Genomic DNA, 20,000 nt, shown 5'->3' with positions numbered 1-20,000 from the left:
GTGCTCAGTTCCTCAACAACAACCACAAGTTTGTTGTGGCAACTCTGAAGTTACAGCTTAAATGCAGGAGAATGGTACCATCCCAGCCTCGGCAAGATGTTGGCAACCTCAAGGATGAGAGGGTAGCTGAGGAGTTTGCGAACAGGCTGAGTGGGGATTTAGGGGGTCTGGGTGCTTTGCGGAATCCTGAAGAGTTGTGGAGTGCCTTCAAAACCAATGTCCCTGATGTTGCCAGTGGATGTCTTGGAACTCACCAAAGGGTGAAGAAGAATTTTGTCTCTCAAGGGACACTGGATACCATTGACCAGAGTTGCAAGGCAAGGCTTAATGGCAGAGCTGAGCTGTTCAGGGAGCTGAAGCACAAAACTGTATGTGCACTGAGGGTGGACAAGGAGGCTGATGTACGAGGAATCTGTGAGGGGATTAGATCATCATCTTTTGTCAAGTGATTCTCGTCCTGCTTACAGGGGAATTCCCACATTGCGTTCCTCCAAGCCCATCCCTCGGTGTACTGCAGTTAGAGCGGAGCGTGGTGGGCTGTTGACAGAGGAGTCAAAAGTGAAGGCTAGCTGGGCCGGTTACTTTGAGTGGATCTTTCAGGCTGATCCACCAGCTGTCGAGTTGGATGTTTGGGGTGTTTCTATCCCTATTCCTGACCCTCCAATCAACTGTGATCCACCTTTGTTTGTGGAAACACAGGCTGCAGTGAACCGGTTGAAACGGGTTAAAGCTCATTGGACTTATGGCATCCATGCTGAACTTTACAAGGCTGGTGGAAATGCTGTACTCATGTCGTTGCATGCAGTTCTGTGCTCTGCCTGGAACACAGGCATCATCGCAACTGACGGGAAGAGGGGTCTCTCCCTCTCTGGAGAGGGAAGGTTGATCACCAGGACTGCAACAACTACCGAGGAGTGACGTCGCTCTCAGTGCTTGGCAAGGTCTTTGCTCGGATCATTCTTCATAGAGTTTGCCACCGTCTGCCCCACTAGCATCCAGAGCAGTCAGGCTTTACACCAAAGAGATCGATTGACCGTATCCTTGCTCTTCGGGTCCTCACCGAACGCAGACGAGAGTTTCGGCAGGGTTGCTTCCAGCCCATGTTGATCTCTGCAAAGTGTTGGATGCCCTCTGGAGGATTCTTGGTCTTCGTGGGGTGCCACCAAAACTGATTAATCTGATGTCTAAACGATACTCTGGTACTAAGAGTGCTGTGAGATGTGGTGATACCATCTCTGACTTATTTTCAGTTGTTACTGGAGTCCATCAGCGGTGTGTACTGGCCCCCACACTTTTCCACACTTGCATGGACTGAATTTTTGGGAGTATGTTGGAGAGATCAAGCTGCTGTGCATCATTTGAGAATGTCAAGATCTCTGACCTTGATTTCGCAGATGATGCAGTCATCTTTCCGGAGACTCTGGATATCTTTTTGGGGGCCCTCGTGGTGCTGAATGAGGAGTCAGAGCCGCTGGGATTATGGGTTTCCTCGGTCAAAACTAAGATCCAGGGTTTCAATGACATCTTGGATGTGGCTATCTTGTCTGTAACTGTTTGTGGTGAGGATGTTGAGGTCACGGAGAGATTCACTCACTTTGGCAGTGATATTCATGTCTCTGCTGGCTGTGAGCCAGAGGTCAATAGACGTCTGGGTCGGGCCTGGGGAGTCATGGATTCACTGAGTCGATCATGAGGTGTGGCCCTGCCGGTACCTGTGCAGGAGGATGAAAGTCCGAGTCTTCAGGTCCTTGGTGCTTCTGGTCTTGCTCTATGGATGTGAGACTTGGACTCTGACCAGGGATCTGAGACAGAAACTTAATTCCTTTGGGACCAAGTCTCTTTGGAGAATCCTTGGCTATCGCTGGTCGGACTTTGTGTCCAACGAGCAGTTGCTGAGAGACTCAAATGAGATTTATTACCTGCAAAGTCCGTGAGCGTCAGCTGCAGCTGTTGGGACACGTGGCTCGTTTTCCTGACGCTGATCCTGCTCACCAGATTCTCTCAGTGAGGGAGCCTCACGTGTGCAGGAGGCCAACGGTCCCGTCCACATGCCTCATGGTTGCAGCAGGTTTATCTGCACCTCAAGGAGATGAGGATCGGCCAGGCATCTCCCTGGGGGGGTGGCCAGACGGAGGCCCCTGGTGTTTTGGCGGAAAGTGGATGCAGTGATGCGCTGCTCCAGCACATGCTCCCATACCTGACCTGACCTCAAGGGAAAGATCATGGGAAAGGGCACCATAGAGGGTCATTCACTGTTTCTGCTGCTAGAGGTACTCAGACAACCACTTGAGCAGAGAGCCTGAATACCAAATGAAGACAACTTAGAAATCAAGAGTGGACACTAGAAAGTATCAAAAGCTCTTCGGATATCCAGAGAAATGGCCTTAACACAATGAACTTGGATGCAGGAAAAAGCCATTCGACCCATCAATCCTGCACTACATCTGCACCACACCATCAATTCAATCCAACAGTTAATCAACTTCAATTCACTGCAGGAGGGGTGGAAGAGTGGGGAAGAGAGCAGTCCGGTAAGCAGTGACATCACCAGGGTGTTTTATACATTTACTGTATATCATGACAAAACAATTATTGTTTAAAATTATAAAATAATTTTTGTATTTTTGGGGGGGAGGGCGGGTTGCTGGGGTGGAGGTGAACATGATAGTAGGGTCAATGAACAAAGACAGCACATTCACCTTTTGATGAGACCCTTTCACAGACATTGCAATCACCACACAGGTATACAATCACCGATCCATACTTCATAGGCTTGTGGAGGAGCTCAAATTCACTGAACGGATTAGGACGTAACTGGACAATCAGGGCAGCAGAAAGAGGAAGAGGGAGGGAGGGGGCTAACAAAAACATCAGGATTGAGGTACAAAATAGAGGGAGACTTGGAGAAATAAGGGCCATAGGGAAGATTGTGAGATAGGGAAGAAACGAGATTAGCAAGATTAGCAAGATCCAGCCGCAAACTCTCAATCACAGCAGTGGAAGAAAAAACTCGGAGCCTGGAAAGAGGTGGGCTTGGGAAGGCTTAATGGGGGTAGAAAAGATCATTGTTGTAGACAGGGGAAGACCTGAAATTATGCAGATGCATCCGAAGAAAATCTTTTCGTGGAGTCCTCATATGTTCTTTCTTTAAATTTAACAGTAAAATAACAACGATCATATTAACGAAAAATTATCTACCGACCGTACCTGACAATATATATGTACCTCTTTATCCAAATGTTTCCAGATACCTATCCAACTCAAATTTAAACCGATTTACTATTTCTGCTTCCATTACCTTTCCAGGGAGACCATTTCATGCATTTACAACTGTCTGAGTGAAAGACCCTTGACTTACTGCTGTCTGAATTCTCCTCTTCTTTACTCTCAGGCAAAGTCCCCTGGTCCTATCACTGTCCAGTTTTGCTGAATACCTCTTCTGCACTTATTTTGTTTATATCCTTCATTATCTTTAATATCTCCATCATATCCCCCTCATAACCACCTACTTTATCCTGTATAAAGTCCTGTCTCCTTCTGCTACTCCTCATAAACTTAGTCTACCTTGGCCCAAAATCAATCTCATCACTATTCTGAACTCTCTCTATGGCAGCTATGTCATTGCTTCGATGTGATGACCAAAACTCAGATTCCCCCATTACAGAGATTCGTTTTTTTTTTGGATTAGCACTGCGCTGGAAGGTGACACAAATTGAACATGTACCATGCATTATCTTTTCTTTGTTATTGCGTATCCCAATCACCTTTGCATTTGCGAGGACAAAATCACATGCAATATCCATAAGGTGGGAAAACAGCGTCAAACCTCCTTAGAATTTGTTATTTCCTCTCTCACAATATGCATCCCACGTTACTATCTTTCTTTCCACTCATATCACTTCCTTAAGCATTTAGGGGGGAGGAGGGCGCAAAATCATGTTTTTCCTCTGGGTGCCGGACACCCTCAGTCCGCCACTGCCGACGAGACATGAAGTCAAGATCAGACCCCATTACTGTAGTCGGTACCAATATTCGAGATGACGCCTCACTAAATTATTTTACTGTGTCAACACTACCTCTTTTGATTCATAAGTTATCCCCCTGTGAATACAACCTAAAACTCCATTAGATTTACGTATAGCTGCCCAGCACTGAACTGTCTGCTTACTCCTCCTATCTCCTCTGCCACTCCCACCCGATCGATTACCACCCCTAGATCTTTCTCCCATGTAAACGAACACTCCAATATTACCCATTGCATGATGTAATCCCTATTTTCATTATTCTTATCCATCCCAATCACCTTACATTTCTTTATGCTAAACTACATCTGCCAATCTTTTGCCCAATGTATGAAAGTATCTTGGCTTTCCTGAATCTTATCAACCCCCTCTCTGATACCTCACTTACATCCAATATTTTTGTAATGGGCAAATTTAGAAAGCATCCTCTTAACCACACTATCCAATTTATCGTTGATGTAAATTGTGAATAATAACGGTCCTAGTATTATCCTCTGAGTTATCCCACCACTTACAACCTCCCATCCTGACAACCTCCGACTCACAGGCACTCTTTGTTTCCTCTCACTTATCTAGTAACATATCCAAGGGGGAATGGTCATGCAGGTTGGAAGCCAAACTGATTGTCAAAGATTGGAAGTTGGAGAACAAATTTTTTTTTGGGGGGGGGGGTTGGTTATTTTGCTTTTTTTGTCGTTTTATTTTTCTTTTAATGGGAGGAAGGCTGTTAGATCTCTTGTTGAGGGGATCAGTTTTGCAACCTTTTTATGGATAGGAGTGAAGTTTGCAACTTGTCAAGGAGGAGGAAGTTGCCTATCCAAGAAAAACTGTGAAAGAGAGCACGAGGAGAGAGAGGATGTCAGAACTGAAGAGCACTGATGCCATCGGTTCCTGGGAATTTACAAGGAAATCTAACACAGGTGGAGGCCATTCAGCCCATCATGCCTGCGCGAACACCATACTAATTTATCAACACAAGATCCAAGGAAGAAAATACAAAAAATGTTTTAAATTAATGAAATTAATATTTTTTGTTGTTGTTGTTTTTTGTTGTTGTTGTAGTTTTTGGATTTTTTCCTTTTATTTCTTCCACTCAGGGGAGGGAGGAGGCATGGGCTTGGTTAAAAACACACATCAACCACACAACCCCCCTTGACAAGACCCCCACCAACAGCACTCCGTACCCAATCACCCATCAATGCTCAAACTACCTAAAAGTCAAATCAACATCCCCATACCCCTCTATCTCCATAACTTCCAGGTACCTATATAATTCTGATTTAAATGTATCTATTCTTAGAGCACTTTGAGCACTTATGCCGTCGGAATCCAGTTGCAGAGGAGATGTCGAACTGGATATGAAAATTCTCCACTGTGGCATGGAAGAAGTCCACATGCTGTTGGGGTTTGTTGTTGACAACATTAACTAGAGATGGAAAGGCTTGTTCCAGGAGGCATCGGATTTGGGACTTTGGCCTTTTGAGTGAAGGCAGAGTTGAGGAGTTTTATATTTTTTCTCAAGCAGTGTCCAGTATGACTCCATCCTTTAGGAGGAAAGGAATAGAAGGTGAACCTGTACCAAACACGCACCTGACCAACCCCCGCTAGGCTTTTGAAGAAAGTGAGAGGCTGGAGCATTTGGATCCCAAGTGAGCCTGATATTGGGCCCTAGTTCATAGGACAGGTGTACAATAGTTCCGAGCTGTGCGAAGAGACTGCAAGTTACTATCAATAGGGGGTTGCCTTCCATAAGGGGAATGTGAGTTTTCTTCTAATGACCTCACCTTATGCATCAGTATACAAGGCTCAGAATAATGGACAGAAATGGTGAATATGGGATGGAATGAACTTGCAAAGAAGATAAATTGGTCCAATGTAACATCGTTTCCAGAAGTGATGAAGAATCTGGTCTTGAGCCTGAACATTTTGCCTGAAATGACAATCTCTAACCCTTTGACAATTTCAGCCAAATGAGATATGAAATAAATAAAACAGTGAACTTGTATAAATGAAGGTTCTAAATTGACTCAAATAATATAATAATATGTTATAATTATTTATATTGAATATATATTTCATTGTGCAGAAGGCAAGAACAAAACAACACGAAATATATTTTAAATACTATCATTGTTATTTTAGTTATATTTATTAAAGAAAGAATATGAGGCTCAACTAAAATAATTCATTTGGATGCATCCAGAAAATATGTATACAAAAAGAGGACAATTGCTGACACTTATTTTCCCCACCCCAGATGTTGCACATAGTCTCCCCTTTTCTCCCTTTAACCCACTTTAATTTGAATCATACCAGGTAATGTGAGTTGGCATTTTAGTTGCAGTACTATTTGAGTACGGTAATGAGACTTACCTGAAAAGCATTCAAAATGGCAAAAGCGTAATGAAGGCCTTCATTCTGTTCAGCTCCTGGTGCGAAAGCAAAAACACCAATCCCCCAAGTGGTGCCCAGGACGGGCATCTTGATGATTAGGCTCCGCAAGATACGCTGCAGCTTAGCTGTGTCATCGTTGTTGGTGCTCACTCCCATCCTGCCCTGCGTGCAAATCTTATACAATACCACCATCAGAAAGATGAAGTTTATCCCAACAATGATGAAAGCAGGAATGACGAATGCCAGTAGAGCCCGTGATTGATCCCAGTTTAACCAACAGGTTCCTTCACGTGTGTAGATGTTTCTCGGCTGTGTAACTGCAATGGTTGTCACGGCGATGATCGTTGGACAGGCATAGCCTACTATGAACAAGTATCTTATGATGATTGTTGATGTGGCAAAATGAAAAGGGAAAACGACTTTGTAAAAAAGAAAAGACCCCTCACAAAGCATCCAAAAGAAGAGGCCCATGTAGAAAAAGTGCATTAGGAATGTTACAGCAATGCAGAAGCTCTCTTTAGCCAGTGGCGATGCAGCCAACAAGAACCAAATGTCAGCAAAGATCAAAGTGACGCAGATGTTCACAAGAATGATGTGACGGATCTTGGAAAGCTGGTCCTTCTTTACAAAGCGCCAGATTAAGAATTCAATGATGAGGGCGATAATGAGTGCTCCGATGGAGATTCCCACGCCAACATAGGTGATGATTTCTAACCCAAGGGAAGTTACAGTTTTGGGAGAAATCAACACGGAGAAGCTCGTTAAATGACTGCAAGTGCATGTTGTTTGATTCCCTTCCACGGTCTCCTTGCAGCCTGTCGAGGACCATTCCCCATTCCCCTGAAATGCAGGGAAGAGATGAATTATGGCTAAGTGTTATACAGCAGCTGTTAGGTTATGGTCCTTCAAATGTGAAACAAATGATAAAACTACAGTTTGAGGAATATATAAGTTGCTTACTGCATTGTAGTTCCAAAACGAGCAAAGAGACTCGTATGGATTAGAATTGCTGCTGAAGATGGTGAAAGCCATTGTTATTTCCATGCTGCTGTTGTCGTTGTTGTTGTCATTGTCAGTGATGACTGTGCTCAGCACAGCACTTCCCACAGAATAATTCTTATCTGATGTTGGGAACCGCCTGGGCAGGATTTTGGACATCGTTGACAAATATATACTTGTTACTACAATGTTCTTGCTGGACAGAAACTGACTTGGAATTAAGACACTTGTATCAGGAAACTTTTGCTGGAAGACACCCTCAGGATTAACAAAGCGTTTCCCTTTCAGTTCAATATTCCTTGCTAAAATGCTGAAATCATCTTGGTTTGGCACATACAACTTAGTGAGACCTTCTAACGACTTAAGGATTTTGGAGCCACCCAATTTGCTGTTCTCATTGATTTTCTGCCATAAATCACTGTATTCTTCATTCACCAAAGCATCTGTAATCATCACCATTTCCTGCAAAAGGACAAAGTACGAGTTTCAAATGTTTGTTTTTCTTGATAGCAACATGATTTATATGTGTTCTACTGTGTTCAAGTATATTATTCAATTGAAACAAGATAGAAATTTTAAAGATTGTAGAAAAACACATTCCGGAATTTTACTACCATTGATTCAAGTTTTTTACACCACTCTATCTAACATGTTACATTAGTTATTCGTGCCTAGTGTATGTGTCCATTATGACATCCTTAAAAAGAGTAAATTTCCTGTTTGGCGTGATTTCCAACTTTGTTTGACTGCAAGACAGGTAGACAGAGTAAGAAAATATCTCACTCCTCTCTGCGCGTGCATGATCGGGACGAAATCAGAGCCAAAGTATTGTTAAACGACAGGTTTGATTTCAAGTTTATGTTCAAATAGTAATATTCAATTGAAATTAAGTCGTTCCTCGATCATAAACTGATGTTTGTAGACACAGGGACTGACAGACAAAGTGAACCAATTGCTTAACCCCACTTTTCGCTTCGTGTGCACAGGGTAAAAATCAACAGCACTGCTTGTTTACTGTTTGAAAGTATCTCTTTTGTTTGAGTAACATAATAGGTATTATTGAAAAGCAATATCAATCAAAACTCATCTGAATCATTCATTCAACTGCTTATATAAACTGTAACACCATGGATATAACCAATCTCAGGAGATCAAATCTACTGAAAACTTTCTTGGTCTTTTGTCAAGATGCTTACCTCAACAAAAGGAAGATCCTGAGAGTCATTCTGACAAATCCAGTAAATCACAACCAGAGATTTAAAAAAAATTTTGGTGAAAAGCTTCAAGTAATTCTCACCTTCATTGTGTCATCGGTTATGATAATGCCGTTATCTTCAGAGACCGAAGTTAGGATGTCAAGGACTTCACTGGCTGCTTCGATGTCTCCAAGGTACAAATTCCCTTGGCTCATATTTGTGAGATTGTGCAGCTTTGTAAAGAGTTCTTTGATTGTATCGGTGGCATTCCCAATGCCGTCCTGCAGCCTCTGATCCACAACATGCATAATTGTCAAATTACGATGATAAAACACAGGTGCGATGTGAACACGAGTACCTCTTTTCCAAAAACAAATTTATTAGTTCCACTAAAAATATAAATAATGGCTTTGAAGGGCACTCAGTCGAGTGCATACCTCCACCATGTAAAGCCTAATCCTGGAGAACATTTTTCTCCATCCAAATAATTTTTTGAAATCATGCTAGATATTGATTTTGCCCTTTCTCTCAATGGTGAAGAATCGCTTTAAAAATGAAACAAAACCCTTCATAACCGGATCTGGATTTGGATCTTCACCAAAATCTAATCAATTCTTCCTTGTACACACCCAACGTGTCCACCAAGTTTCGTTTGAATCCGTCCCCAACTTTTTGAGATATCATGCTTCATATAATTTTTGGCCCTATCTCTCAATGGTGAAGAATCATTTTAAAAATTCTAGTAGCCGGATTCAGATCCAGATCTTCACCAAAGTCTAAACAATTTGTCCTTGTCTCACACCCAACCTGCCCACCAAATTTCATCCAAATCCATCCACATGTTTTTGAGATATCCTGCACACAAACAGAGAGACAAACAAACGAGAAAGAAGTGCAGAGCACGATACTTGCTCGATCCCGAAACCAAATTTGACCACAACAACAATTGGGGGGTTGAATTAATTGATCCAATATGCAAATACTCTTCAGATTTCAAGTCAATCAGATGAAAATTGAGGATTTTAGAAATCTGGCCGATGTTGACATTTTGACCTTAAAATCAATAGGGTTGTTGTTTATGACCAACTACCATTTTGTTAAGTTTCGTGAAGATCGGTTTAAACGGTGACCTGTCGGAGATTGACATACAAGCAAACAGACAGAAAAAACACACGCGACAAACCAATATACAGTACTTGAAAAATCTTCGATTTTCACAACAAACAAGCACACAGACAGGGGTGAAAACATCTTTAAACTTTCAGTGGCGGAGGTAACAAGAATATTAAAAATATCAAAAAGTTTCTTTAATTGGAGCAAAAGTAACTTCAAAACAGCTCTCTTGAACATCAGAAACATTTTTATTGTTCTGTAATACGCACATACAAGTTAAACCTTTGACTTTTACGTAAAGTCAAAACTCGTGCTACATATTAAAACTTGGAATCACTTACTTTTGTATTTTCATGGATTTCTTGAAACTCTTTCGAGGTACAGTTTTCAATTATATCTCCCGTCCATTTTTCCTTGTTGCACAAATGTGAGACTTTCCCTTCTGTGCCAACAGGACAATGTTGGTAGGCCATGCTTCCAGCTTTAGTTTTTTCCCATTTGTAATCACCCATCGATGTCTGATTGCAAAAACTTTCATTTTCTATAAAAAAAAAACAACACATTAATAATCAGGATATATTCCATTGCCCATCTCTGAGATAAAAGGAAATGATGTGTTGTTTGTAAACCCTACGATAAAATAAATATTGGGACAGGTTCATCGTTTGAGGCTGTATATAAATGTAATGGGAACTGTAAGATGTTTTTTTACAGGCTTTCTGAATTACGAAATGACAACTTGTGCGGTGAGAACCTATAAAATGCTTTGTCGTATTCTCAAAGTTGGAAGAAGAGAAACACAAACCCGATATGATGGAGATGGTGATGTTTTCTTGAGCTCTTCCTGCTACGTTCGTGAAGACGCATATAACATTCTCATTTTGAAGGCAGGGATTTTGAATTTGCCGTTTGAAGGAAGAGCAGTTGTTCTTGATTGTTCCTTCTAAAATAGGATGAACATTTAAAAGCAAAAAATATCCTCACAGCACAGACTCCTTCAAGAAGATTTTCTTACATGGACAATTCTTATTATTTATCTTAATCATAGGGAATTCCCTTTATTTATTTTTAGCTTTTCTGGAATCGAAATTCCAGATAAGGTATTGTCATCATGCCCCATCTGTCCATCTCCTATTTTGACTTCTCTGACAAACTGCTGAGCCAATCCGGCTGAAATTTGGCAGCAACGTTTGGCAGCAACTAACCCTAACCCTAACAGCTTGGTAATGGGGATTGCAAAGCTCGTTACAGTCACCTGACTTTAAGTAGGTCAAAATGGCCGACTTGGTAAATTTATTCAAAAACATTTTTCTCCAGACTCACCAGGTCGGAATGCTACCAAATTTGGGTGACAACATTAGGACAGGGTTGTGATGGTCAATTGTGGAGGTCATGCCAATGACATGACCAGAAGTGTGTCAAAATGGCAGACTTAGTAAATTTTTGGGGAAATCATGTAAATTTCTTCAAAAAATCTTCTTCTTCAGACCCCCCCGCCCCCAGTCAGAATGCTACCAAATTTGGGTTACAACATTAAGCCAGGGCCCCGATATGCTACAGGTCCAGTGGTCCTATTTTTTTTCTATTCAAGATCAAGGTTCATGAAAGAGTGAATTGGCAAAGGATAAGAAGGCAACACACCAACAGTGGGGTCACAGTTCGACAAAACAAGCAACAGAATAAAGAAATAGGTAAGGAGGAGAGACGTGAGGGGAATAAATGTAGTGTGGGAGCAGGTGTGAGCGTTTGGTTCGGTTGGGTCCACATAAAATTTTCAAAGCTTAATTGTCAAGGATGTAATAAGTTTTCAAGGCTAAATAAATAATTACCTGTTCAATATAAGAAGTAAATACAGGCACAGAACATTTTTTTAATAATGTAATAAAATAACAAAGGTACCATTTGTAACCATCTTCCATGTCCAGCTGATGTTTGTTGGAGATAAAGAAGTCACACAACACTCGAGGGATACGTTAGCTCCACAAGTTTGTGTGAATGGTAGGGTAGAGTTTATGATTCTTGGCTTTGCAATCACTCCATTTAGTGTGTGCTTGGCTTCGTATGTTTTCAGGTCTTGAACAGCGCTGCAGCTGTACTCTCCTGCATAGAAGGAGCAGGTGTTGGTGGTTGTAAGCAACAGGTTGAATAGCATCAATACGACTGTCCATCGCTGTTATCATGAGCTGTTTACCCATTTGAAAAGTTATTGCGTCGTCATTTAGGTAGAACACAAACCATCATGTACAAAGTGATGGGTAAGAAAGCAGATACTTGAAGTTGGATCATTCATATCATCATGATGCTTTGAATCTGAATGGTCTATTTTTGACTAAGGTTTAAAGTAAGTAAAGGAACCTTTCCTCATCAGAGCCATAACAGATATTGGTAAACTTGCTGCAAGCCGGTTATTTACATCGTGACGTGTTAATAATTTTAACAACACATATACAGATTCGTAATGTAACTAATCATTCCATTTTTCTTTTACTGCAGACATAAAAATTATTGTAACATAACTAAGCATCCTGATTCTTGAAAGGAAATCAAGTACATTTTTATAATCAGTTAATTATACGAATATAAATTTTAAGTAGCTTGACCAATGTGACTTCTGAGATTGCTTCCTTTTGATGAGGGTGTCCATTTTGGGGGGGAATACTTGTTGTTGCTATTCTGAAGTTGTTTTGGAGTTCAGTGATAATAGCTACTTAAAAATACTGAATAGATGAGAGGGTTCATAGAACGCAATACCCACGCAGCGTTAAGTAGAGACTTCGATTTGAATAAAATAATGATTTTAAAGATCGTTTAAAAAATCTGGAAGTTTAGCAATATTGAAGCAGTCTTATACACCATCCTTATTTATACACCACTTTCTGTTCGTCCTTTGTGTTCGAAGATGACCATGACTTCACTTTCAGTTGGAAGATTGGTGACTGTGGGTCCGGAAGTGACTGGTGAGGCCAATCCGGGCCCGGAAGGCACGGCCACACGTAGGAAATAAATGGATGGGTACTGCAGTGGAAGTGGAGGAAGCCCGGGCCTTGTGCGCGGTGCGTTTCTTCTGGGCCTCTGCAGTGCCTCTGTTCTCTGCTGCACGGGCTCCTGTGGTGAGCTTGCTACACCAGGTTGGACGGTCCAGAGCAAGAGATTCCCAAGTGCTGAGGTTGATGTCCAAGTCTTTGAGGGACACTTTGAGACAGTCCTTAAACCGTTTCTTCTGTCCCCCTACTGAGTGCTTGCCCTGACACAGTTCTCCATGCAGAAGCTGTTTTGGCAGTCGACTGTCGGGCATTCTAACATGATGACCTGCCCATCTGGCTTGGGCTTTCCGTAGAAGGGTGTGGATGCTGGGGATTCCGGCCCGTTCCAAGACCTCTGTATCCGGAATTTTGTCCTGCCACCTGATGAAAAGGAGTCTACGTAAGCAGCTCAGGTGAAAGTGGTTGAGCTGTTTGGTGTGTCTGCTGTAGACAGTCCATGTCTCACTGGCATAGAGAAGAGAGGAGAGTACCACTGCATGATCGACCTTCAGCTTGGTGGTAAGGCTGAGTCCTCTCCGCTCCCAAACATTCTCACGGAGTCACTCAAAGGCAACGTCGGCCTTGGCAATCCTGTTATTGACCTCAGCGTCAATGTTCACCACTCGCGAGAGTGCACTGCCCAGATAGGTAAAGCTGTCGACAGCCTGTAGATTCTGCCCCTTCACCGTGATGTGTGGTTCCTGGTAGGGCTTTCCAGGCACAGGCTGGTACATAACTTCAGTCTTTTTGGTGCTAATGGAGAGACCAAAATTTTCACAGGCCTGTGAGAAGCAGTCCATTTCATCCTGCATCTTCTGCTCTATGCAGGCGTTGAGGGCGCAGTCATCAGCAAACAAGAGATATCTGATGATGGTCTCCTTCACCTTTGCAACAGCTTGCAAGCACCTGAGGTTGAACAGCCTGCTCTCAGTCCTGTACCTGATGTGTATTCCATCCTGGCAGTCATGGAAGGCATCAGTCAGCATGGCAGAGAAGACCATGCTGAAGAGTCTAGGGGCAAGAACACAACCTTGCTTCACGCCGTTTATCACTGGAAAGGCTTCCGACTCATCTCCATCATCTAGCACTTTCACCATCATGCCGTCCTGGAACTGACGGACAGTCGTGATGAACTTGCTTGGACAGCCAAACTTCTGCATTATCTTCCACAAGCCATCTCTGCTGACAGTGTCGAAGGCCTTTGTGAGATCGACAAAAGTCATGAACAGGTCGTTGTGCTGCTCTTGGCATTTTTCCTAGAGTTGGCGTGCAGCAAATATGTCGACAGTTCCACGTCCAGCACGGAAACCGCACTGGCTTTCTGGAAGGAGACCCTACTCAAGGTGTTGATTGAGATGGTTGAGCAGGATGCGAGCTAAGATCTTCCCATCTATGGGCAGGAGGCCCAAAAGAGGCCTCGATGATTCTCGCAAGACTGGTGGTTGCCTTTCCTCTTGTAGATGTGGACTATGCTGGCATCTTTCAGCTTTTGTGGGACCTTCCTTTTATTCCACATGGACTGTGTCAGTCATTTTTCACATTCCAAATTCAGTCAGCTTCTGCACCATGACAGGGCCTCCTCCTTTGTACACTTCAGCAGGAATTGCATCTGATCCTGGTGCTTTGCCACAGGAAAGTTGCTTGAAGCCCTTTGTGACTTCTTCTTCTGTCGGGAGGTCGTCAAGGTCCTGGTGGATCTCCATCTGAGGTAGGCGAGTGATGGCCACGTCGTTGATATCAGCAGGGCGATTGAGGACCTGGTTGAAGTGTTCAGCCCATCTCTCCAGAATCTGCTTTTTCTCTGTCAGCAACTGGGTCTTGTGAGGAGGGGAGAAGAGCCAGAGGACTGGGGTCCATACACAGCCTTAAATGCGTCGTAGAAATTATTGGTGTCGTGACTGCCTGCGTAGCCCTGGATTTCATCAGCCTTCTTACTATACCATGTGTCCTGCATCTCACGGAGTTCCTTCTGTACATTTTGTCTTGCACTGGCAAAGGCATCTTTCTTCACTTGTGACGTGGGGTCGTTCTGGTGTGCTCCGAACAGTTGGTGTTTCTCTGATAGCAGTGCCTGTATCTCTTCATCGTTCTTGTCAAACCAGTCCTGGTTTCTGCGGGATGCTGGCCTGAAGTGTTCAAGGGCGATGGAATGGACTGCATCTCTGAAAGCCACCCACTGTTCTTCAAGGCTGTCCTGGTCATCATGGGGTGTGTCCACCAGCTTGCCATCAAGGGCACTGGAGATTTCTTCTGCAACTTTGCTGCTCTTCAGCTTGGAGATGTTGAGCCGCTTTGCAGTCTTCTGACCTTGGGGTGTTCTCATGGGCAGAATGCGAAGCTTAAGTTTGGACACGATGAGGCGATGATCAGTCCAGCAGTCGGCACCACACATGGCCTTTGTCACTCTCACGTCCTGCCTGTCCCTCTTCCTGGTGATGACATAATCAATCAGATGCCATTGCCTTGAGCGTGGATGCATCCAAGATGTCTTTTTATGGGTGGGGAGGCGGAAGAGTGTGTTGGTGATGACTAGGTCATGTAAGGCACACATCTTCAGCAGTAGAACGCCGTTGCGGTTGCACTTGCCGGTGCCATGTCTTCCATGATCCCTTCCCAAGTCTGGTGATCTGTCGCCACTCTGGCGTTGAAGTCCCCGAGGGCAATAAGCTTCTCTGACTGTGGGACTGCTGCAATGAGGGCGTCAAGTTCTTCATAGAACTTGTCTTTGATATCATCCGGGTTGGTCATTGTTGGGGCATATGCGCTGATCAACGTTGCACTCTTCTTGTTTCCAAGTGGGAGTTGAAGTGTCATCAGGCGATCATTGATGCCCTCGGGAAGCTTGGCAAGTTTTCGAGCGAGGTGAGATCTGATGGCGAATCCAGCACCTGCCTCTCGCCGTTCAGTGCTGCTGCGACCACTCCAAAAGAAGGTGTACCCACCACCAAGTTCTAAGAGCTGTCCCTTGTCTTCAAGGTGTGTTTCACTCAGTGCTGCTCTGTCCACATTGTAACGAGCTCGTTCTTTGGCGACTAGTGCAGTTCTTCTTTCTGGTCTATCTGCTTTGGTGTTATCCAGCAGGGTTCGCACGTTCCACGTGCTGAGGTTGAGCATCTTCAACTTGTTTTTCTTGTTATTTCGACCACTGATTGGGATCCCCGCCAGCCACGGTGTGGTGGCCAGGATGAAGTGAAGCAGACTATGTTTCAGGCACCTTTTCTAGCCCCTTCCTCCATGGAGGTGAGCAGAGCGAATCCTAGAGAGGGCTGCTCAGACACCCGGGGGGCTGCCAAACTCCACTGCTACTTCGGTCCAGTAGAGAGCGATCCTATGCCCTGGGCCACCTGTGTGCAGGTTTGTGACTACAGCTTTCAGTGTATCCGCACCCGCTGCTTCGCCTCTCTCCCATCGCTACAGGACTTGAGGTTGCACAGTATGGGGTTGAAGTCATGACTTGCGCGCGACTTGGATTTAAGTGAGAGGGAGGTGCGCACATTGTCGGCCTCACTCTCTCGTCCTGGCCTATCAGGATCCAGCAGCAAGACATAGTCAAGATGGCTGGGGACAGGTCAGGATGCAGTGGATGGTCAGAAGTGTCTTTCGTATCTCACTCTGCCCTATTTGCGCTCCACGACGCTTGCTGAGATCGCCTTTCTGCCTGTTGAACCTTCTGGTGGTTTCCTCCCCGTAGTTCGCCGAACACAGACTTCACATGCAAGGTAGACAGGCCTTGAAGCCACTAGAACCAACGACTTGTCCACTGTACATGTGGCATGCACACAAGACAGTGGAGACATCGTGGGGGCGGGATCATCCCACTCCCGTACAAGTCCCATTTGGGCTTGTCCACAGCCCACACCACCTTCTACAACATGTTCAAATACTGCAAAACTGGAGGTTTTTTAGAAGTGACAAGAAGGCAATTTGTATTCTACAGTGTTCATGTGTTAAATTAAATAAAGGTTGAAAGAGGTTTAAAGGGGTAAAAATAAATTAATTCTGGGTTTTACTGTCGTTGACGCAGTGTCTGTTCCACCACCGACTGCCCGATCTACCATGTTACATTAGTTCTTCGTGCCTGTTGTTTGTGTCCTTTATGACGTTCTTAAAAATAGCAGGTTTCCTGTTTGGAATGATTTTTAAAATTTTGTTTGACTGGCAGGCAGACAGAGTAAAAATATTATCTCACTCCTCTCTGTCCACATGCGATCGGGACAAATTCATAACCAAAGTGCGGTAAAACAGCAGAATTATCTTCAGATTCATATTCCAATTTGTGTTCAAAATATAACATTCAATTTAAATAAGTTGTTCCTCAATCATAAACTGATGACAGATGGACAGACGCACAGATGCACAGATGGACAGACGCACAGACGCACAGATGGATGAAGCTTGGAGGTTCCCCATGCCTCGTCTAAAGAATTAAGAAATTGTTTTAACGATTAATTATTAAGAGGAGAACTTTAAGTTATTGTGAATACACATAATTGCCCTAAACATGGCCGGCTATTCTGTTTGTTTATCGAGTGATCCAATTATTGGGTTTAAATTGTGGAAATTTTCATTAGTATCAGTTGTTGAAATTTGGAATCGGTGATATTGTTACGGATTTGGAAACCTTGTGCACACAAACAACCAGAGTCCCCATAGTTCAGTTATTTCGATAAGTATATGTACAGTTATAATCCATCCCCTATGTCTAATGGGAATTTCGTGTGTGCGCTGTGAGTTATTTTATAGTTAGGTTATTTAAATCTCCAAGTCCCCTCCACTTGTGGCCACAGTGTCTTTCAGCGTTTGCGCCCTCGCCTTGCGGCCGTAGCATACGAGGCAAGGTCCTCGCGTGCTCGATTCGACTTCCTCGAATTGGTCTGCATTCCAACAACACGAGGCAAAATCGTTGTTTCTCTAGCAAGAGGGGTACAGACACGCGTAAAGGGGGCGTGGTTTTCCCGGCTTGTAGAGGGGGTGGAGATGGGTGGGTGGTTAACAAGGGTAGAAAAGATCATGGTTTTGGATTGGGGACAATCTGAGATGGTGGTGAACAGCTGTCTCAAAGACCTGGAGGGAAGAATGAGATTGAAGAGGATTTGGAAGTTGGTTCCACAGGTGGGAAAAATAGGAACAGATGAGTAAGGTGAAAAGTGATACTGGATTTAGGTAGTTTCACCAGCAGAGGATTGATGGTGACCGTATGTGCCCTGCAGAATGCTGGGGGGGGGGGGGACACGACGGCAAAGCATGGAAAGAGCAGAGGGTGCAAGACCAGAAAGGAGGCAGAGTAGAAGACAGAGATGCCAATAACCTGTCTGTGATGGCAAAGTGACAAGTCCACAGACTCAGCTTCATTGTGAGAGATTTCAATAATCTTGGAGGCCTTGGTTTCCATGGCATCAAGCTGAGCAAGATGTGAGGCAGGGGAGCCAGCTAAGATGGGAGAGCAGTACTCCCTCATGCTGAAGATGAAGGCCTTGTAGGTGGAAAGATGTTCAATGTCATCTTTAAACTTTGTTTTTGTAGATGTTTGCTTTGAGAGACCCCCATCGGGGGTCTTTGAGGGAATCATAAACCAAATATGTTGTCCAGAAAATCCTGGTCTTCTTCAATCCGCTGGGCAATGGCCATGCATAATTTGAACCTTTCCCTCATTTCTTTCGATCTCATACTGCAGTCTTCTTCTTCTTGCATATGGCAGCTTGGCTGCTGGGTCGCTACTATTTTGTTGGGGCATGACTATGCCGCTGATGCTGTGCCCCTATACCAGGACATTGGTACTCATTTCGCCAACCTCGGAAGGATGACAGGCTGAGTCAACCCCACCTGGTGTTAATTCAGCAGCCAACGGGGCTCAAGCTCAGAACGCTAAGATCCCAAGCCAGCCAGCCTAACCACTAAGACAACACCAGGTTTTCGTACGCAGTAACTGTATCCTGGATGGATACAGTTTCAGATTGTCATGTATGACTCTGCCAATGGTCATGCAAGAAATTCTCCCCAGTTGTGCAAGTCGGCGTGTCAACTTTTTTGGCGAATTCTGAAAAACTTCTCTTACAGCCTCTATATTGTCAAGTGTTCTCACTGAAGGTTTTTGACCACTTTGTCCTTTAATTTGGCCTGTCACACTTCGTGTCTCAAAACTTTTCAACATGTTTGATGGTTTTGGATGGCTTTTTTGTCAAGGAGACCATCATTTTGGCAATAGTTTGTCAAGGAGATCATCAAATATATGATTTCCATAAACACCTCCTACCAACTGATTCCAACCTCATCATCACCACTGCAATCATGTCACATATTTACTTTTTAACCAAAGATTCACAGGGTCAACAACCCGGTCATCCTGTAATTTACACTTGGAGTTACCCAACCAAACTGATCATCAGTTATCTTGCCAAGAAAATGGCTACTTTCATCCGGTCATTACCCTCCATCATCAAGGACACCATTAACACACACAATTTTTGAACAGTTCATGTTTCCCAATGATAATTTTTTTTGATTCACTATGTACATCAAATCCCTTTACACCATCATCCCCAAAGATGAAGGCCTTCAGGCTCTCCCTTTTTCATTTCTGGACACCAAGGCACCAAGCACAGAAAAGGTTTCTTATAAAAGCATCATTACTATCTGACCACAAGGAGTATTCAAGCATTCATAAAGCTGTAACACCTGCCTTTTCATCAAGACTGTCACGTATTTCTGCCAAAAATAGTACTAAAGTCACAGGTGGGCTCGCAGGATGGCCTAGAGGTATGCACACTTGGCCCTGAGCCATCTCATCTAAGTTTTAATCTTGGCCAAGCTACAAACTGTCATCCTGGTGTCTCGTTGGCAGAGCGAGGCAACAGTGTGTTTGTGTGTGCCATCCCTCAGATGGATGTTAAACTGGGTGTCCATTCTATCGGCATTAGTTTGTGGACATTAAAGATCTCACAGTGTCCTTCGCAAAGGGTAATGAGCTATCACCGGCACCCTGGCCAAATTTCAGATTCCTCACAGAACCGATAGAGGGTGTTGCATCAGCGGCACAGCCGCACTCTCAGCCACAGATTGCTACTCACAACTTCAGGAGGAATAAGAAGAAAGTCATGGGTCAGTTTGACTGCACCTTCACAAATGTGATCGATGGGAATACGTACGCTCTTTGCAAGAAGATCTAAATCAGTGAAACTGGCTCAATACCGAGCAATTGCTTCCATGAACACTTACTCTATGTACAAACCAACAGCACAAACTTCTCTCATCCG

The 20,000-nt window shown here is 43.8% G+C and overlaps 1 protein-coding gene across 8 annotated transcripts in view; it reads right to left on the bottom strand.

The window, feature by feature from the left end:
- The window catches only part of LOC147013243 (adhesion G protein-coupled receptor F5-like), a 104,264-nt gene that overhangs the window by 25,086 nt on the left and 59,178 nt on the right, over positions 1-20,000 (bottom strand). For all 8 annotated transcript variants that reach the window (XM_085854915.1, XM_085854916.1, XM_085854917.1 and 5 more), the window contains 6 exons: positions 11,624-11,824; positions 10,530-10,667; positions 10,066-10,265; positions 8,713-8,901; positions 7,377-7,877; positions 6,396-7,256 (listed from right to left, as the gene is read on the bottom strand). In XM_085854915.1, coding sequence (XP_085711041.1) covers positions 6,396-7,256; positions 7,377-7,877; positions 8,713-8,901; positions 10,066-10,265; positions 10,530-10,667; positions 11,624-11,824 — 2,090 coding nt within the window. The remainder of the gene's footprint in view (positions 1-6,395; positions 7,257-7,376; positions 7,878-8,712; positions 8,902-10,065; positions 10,266-10,529; positions 10,668-11,623; positions 11,825-20,000) is intronic.

This window comes from Eptatretus burgeri, chromosome 14, assembly GCF_056783735.1.
Source record: "Eptatretus burgeri isolate ZD-2024b chromosome 14, Ebu_testis_v1, whole genome shotgun sequence".
Taxonomy (NCBI): domain Eukaryota; kingdom Metazoa; phylum Chordata; class Myxini; order Myxiniformes; family Myxinidae; genus Eptatretus; species Eptatretus burgeri.
This window is presented reverse-complemented; position numbering and strand designations above follow the sequence as displayed.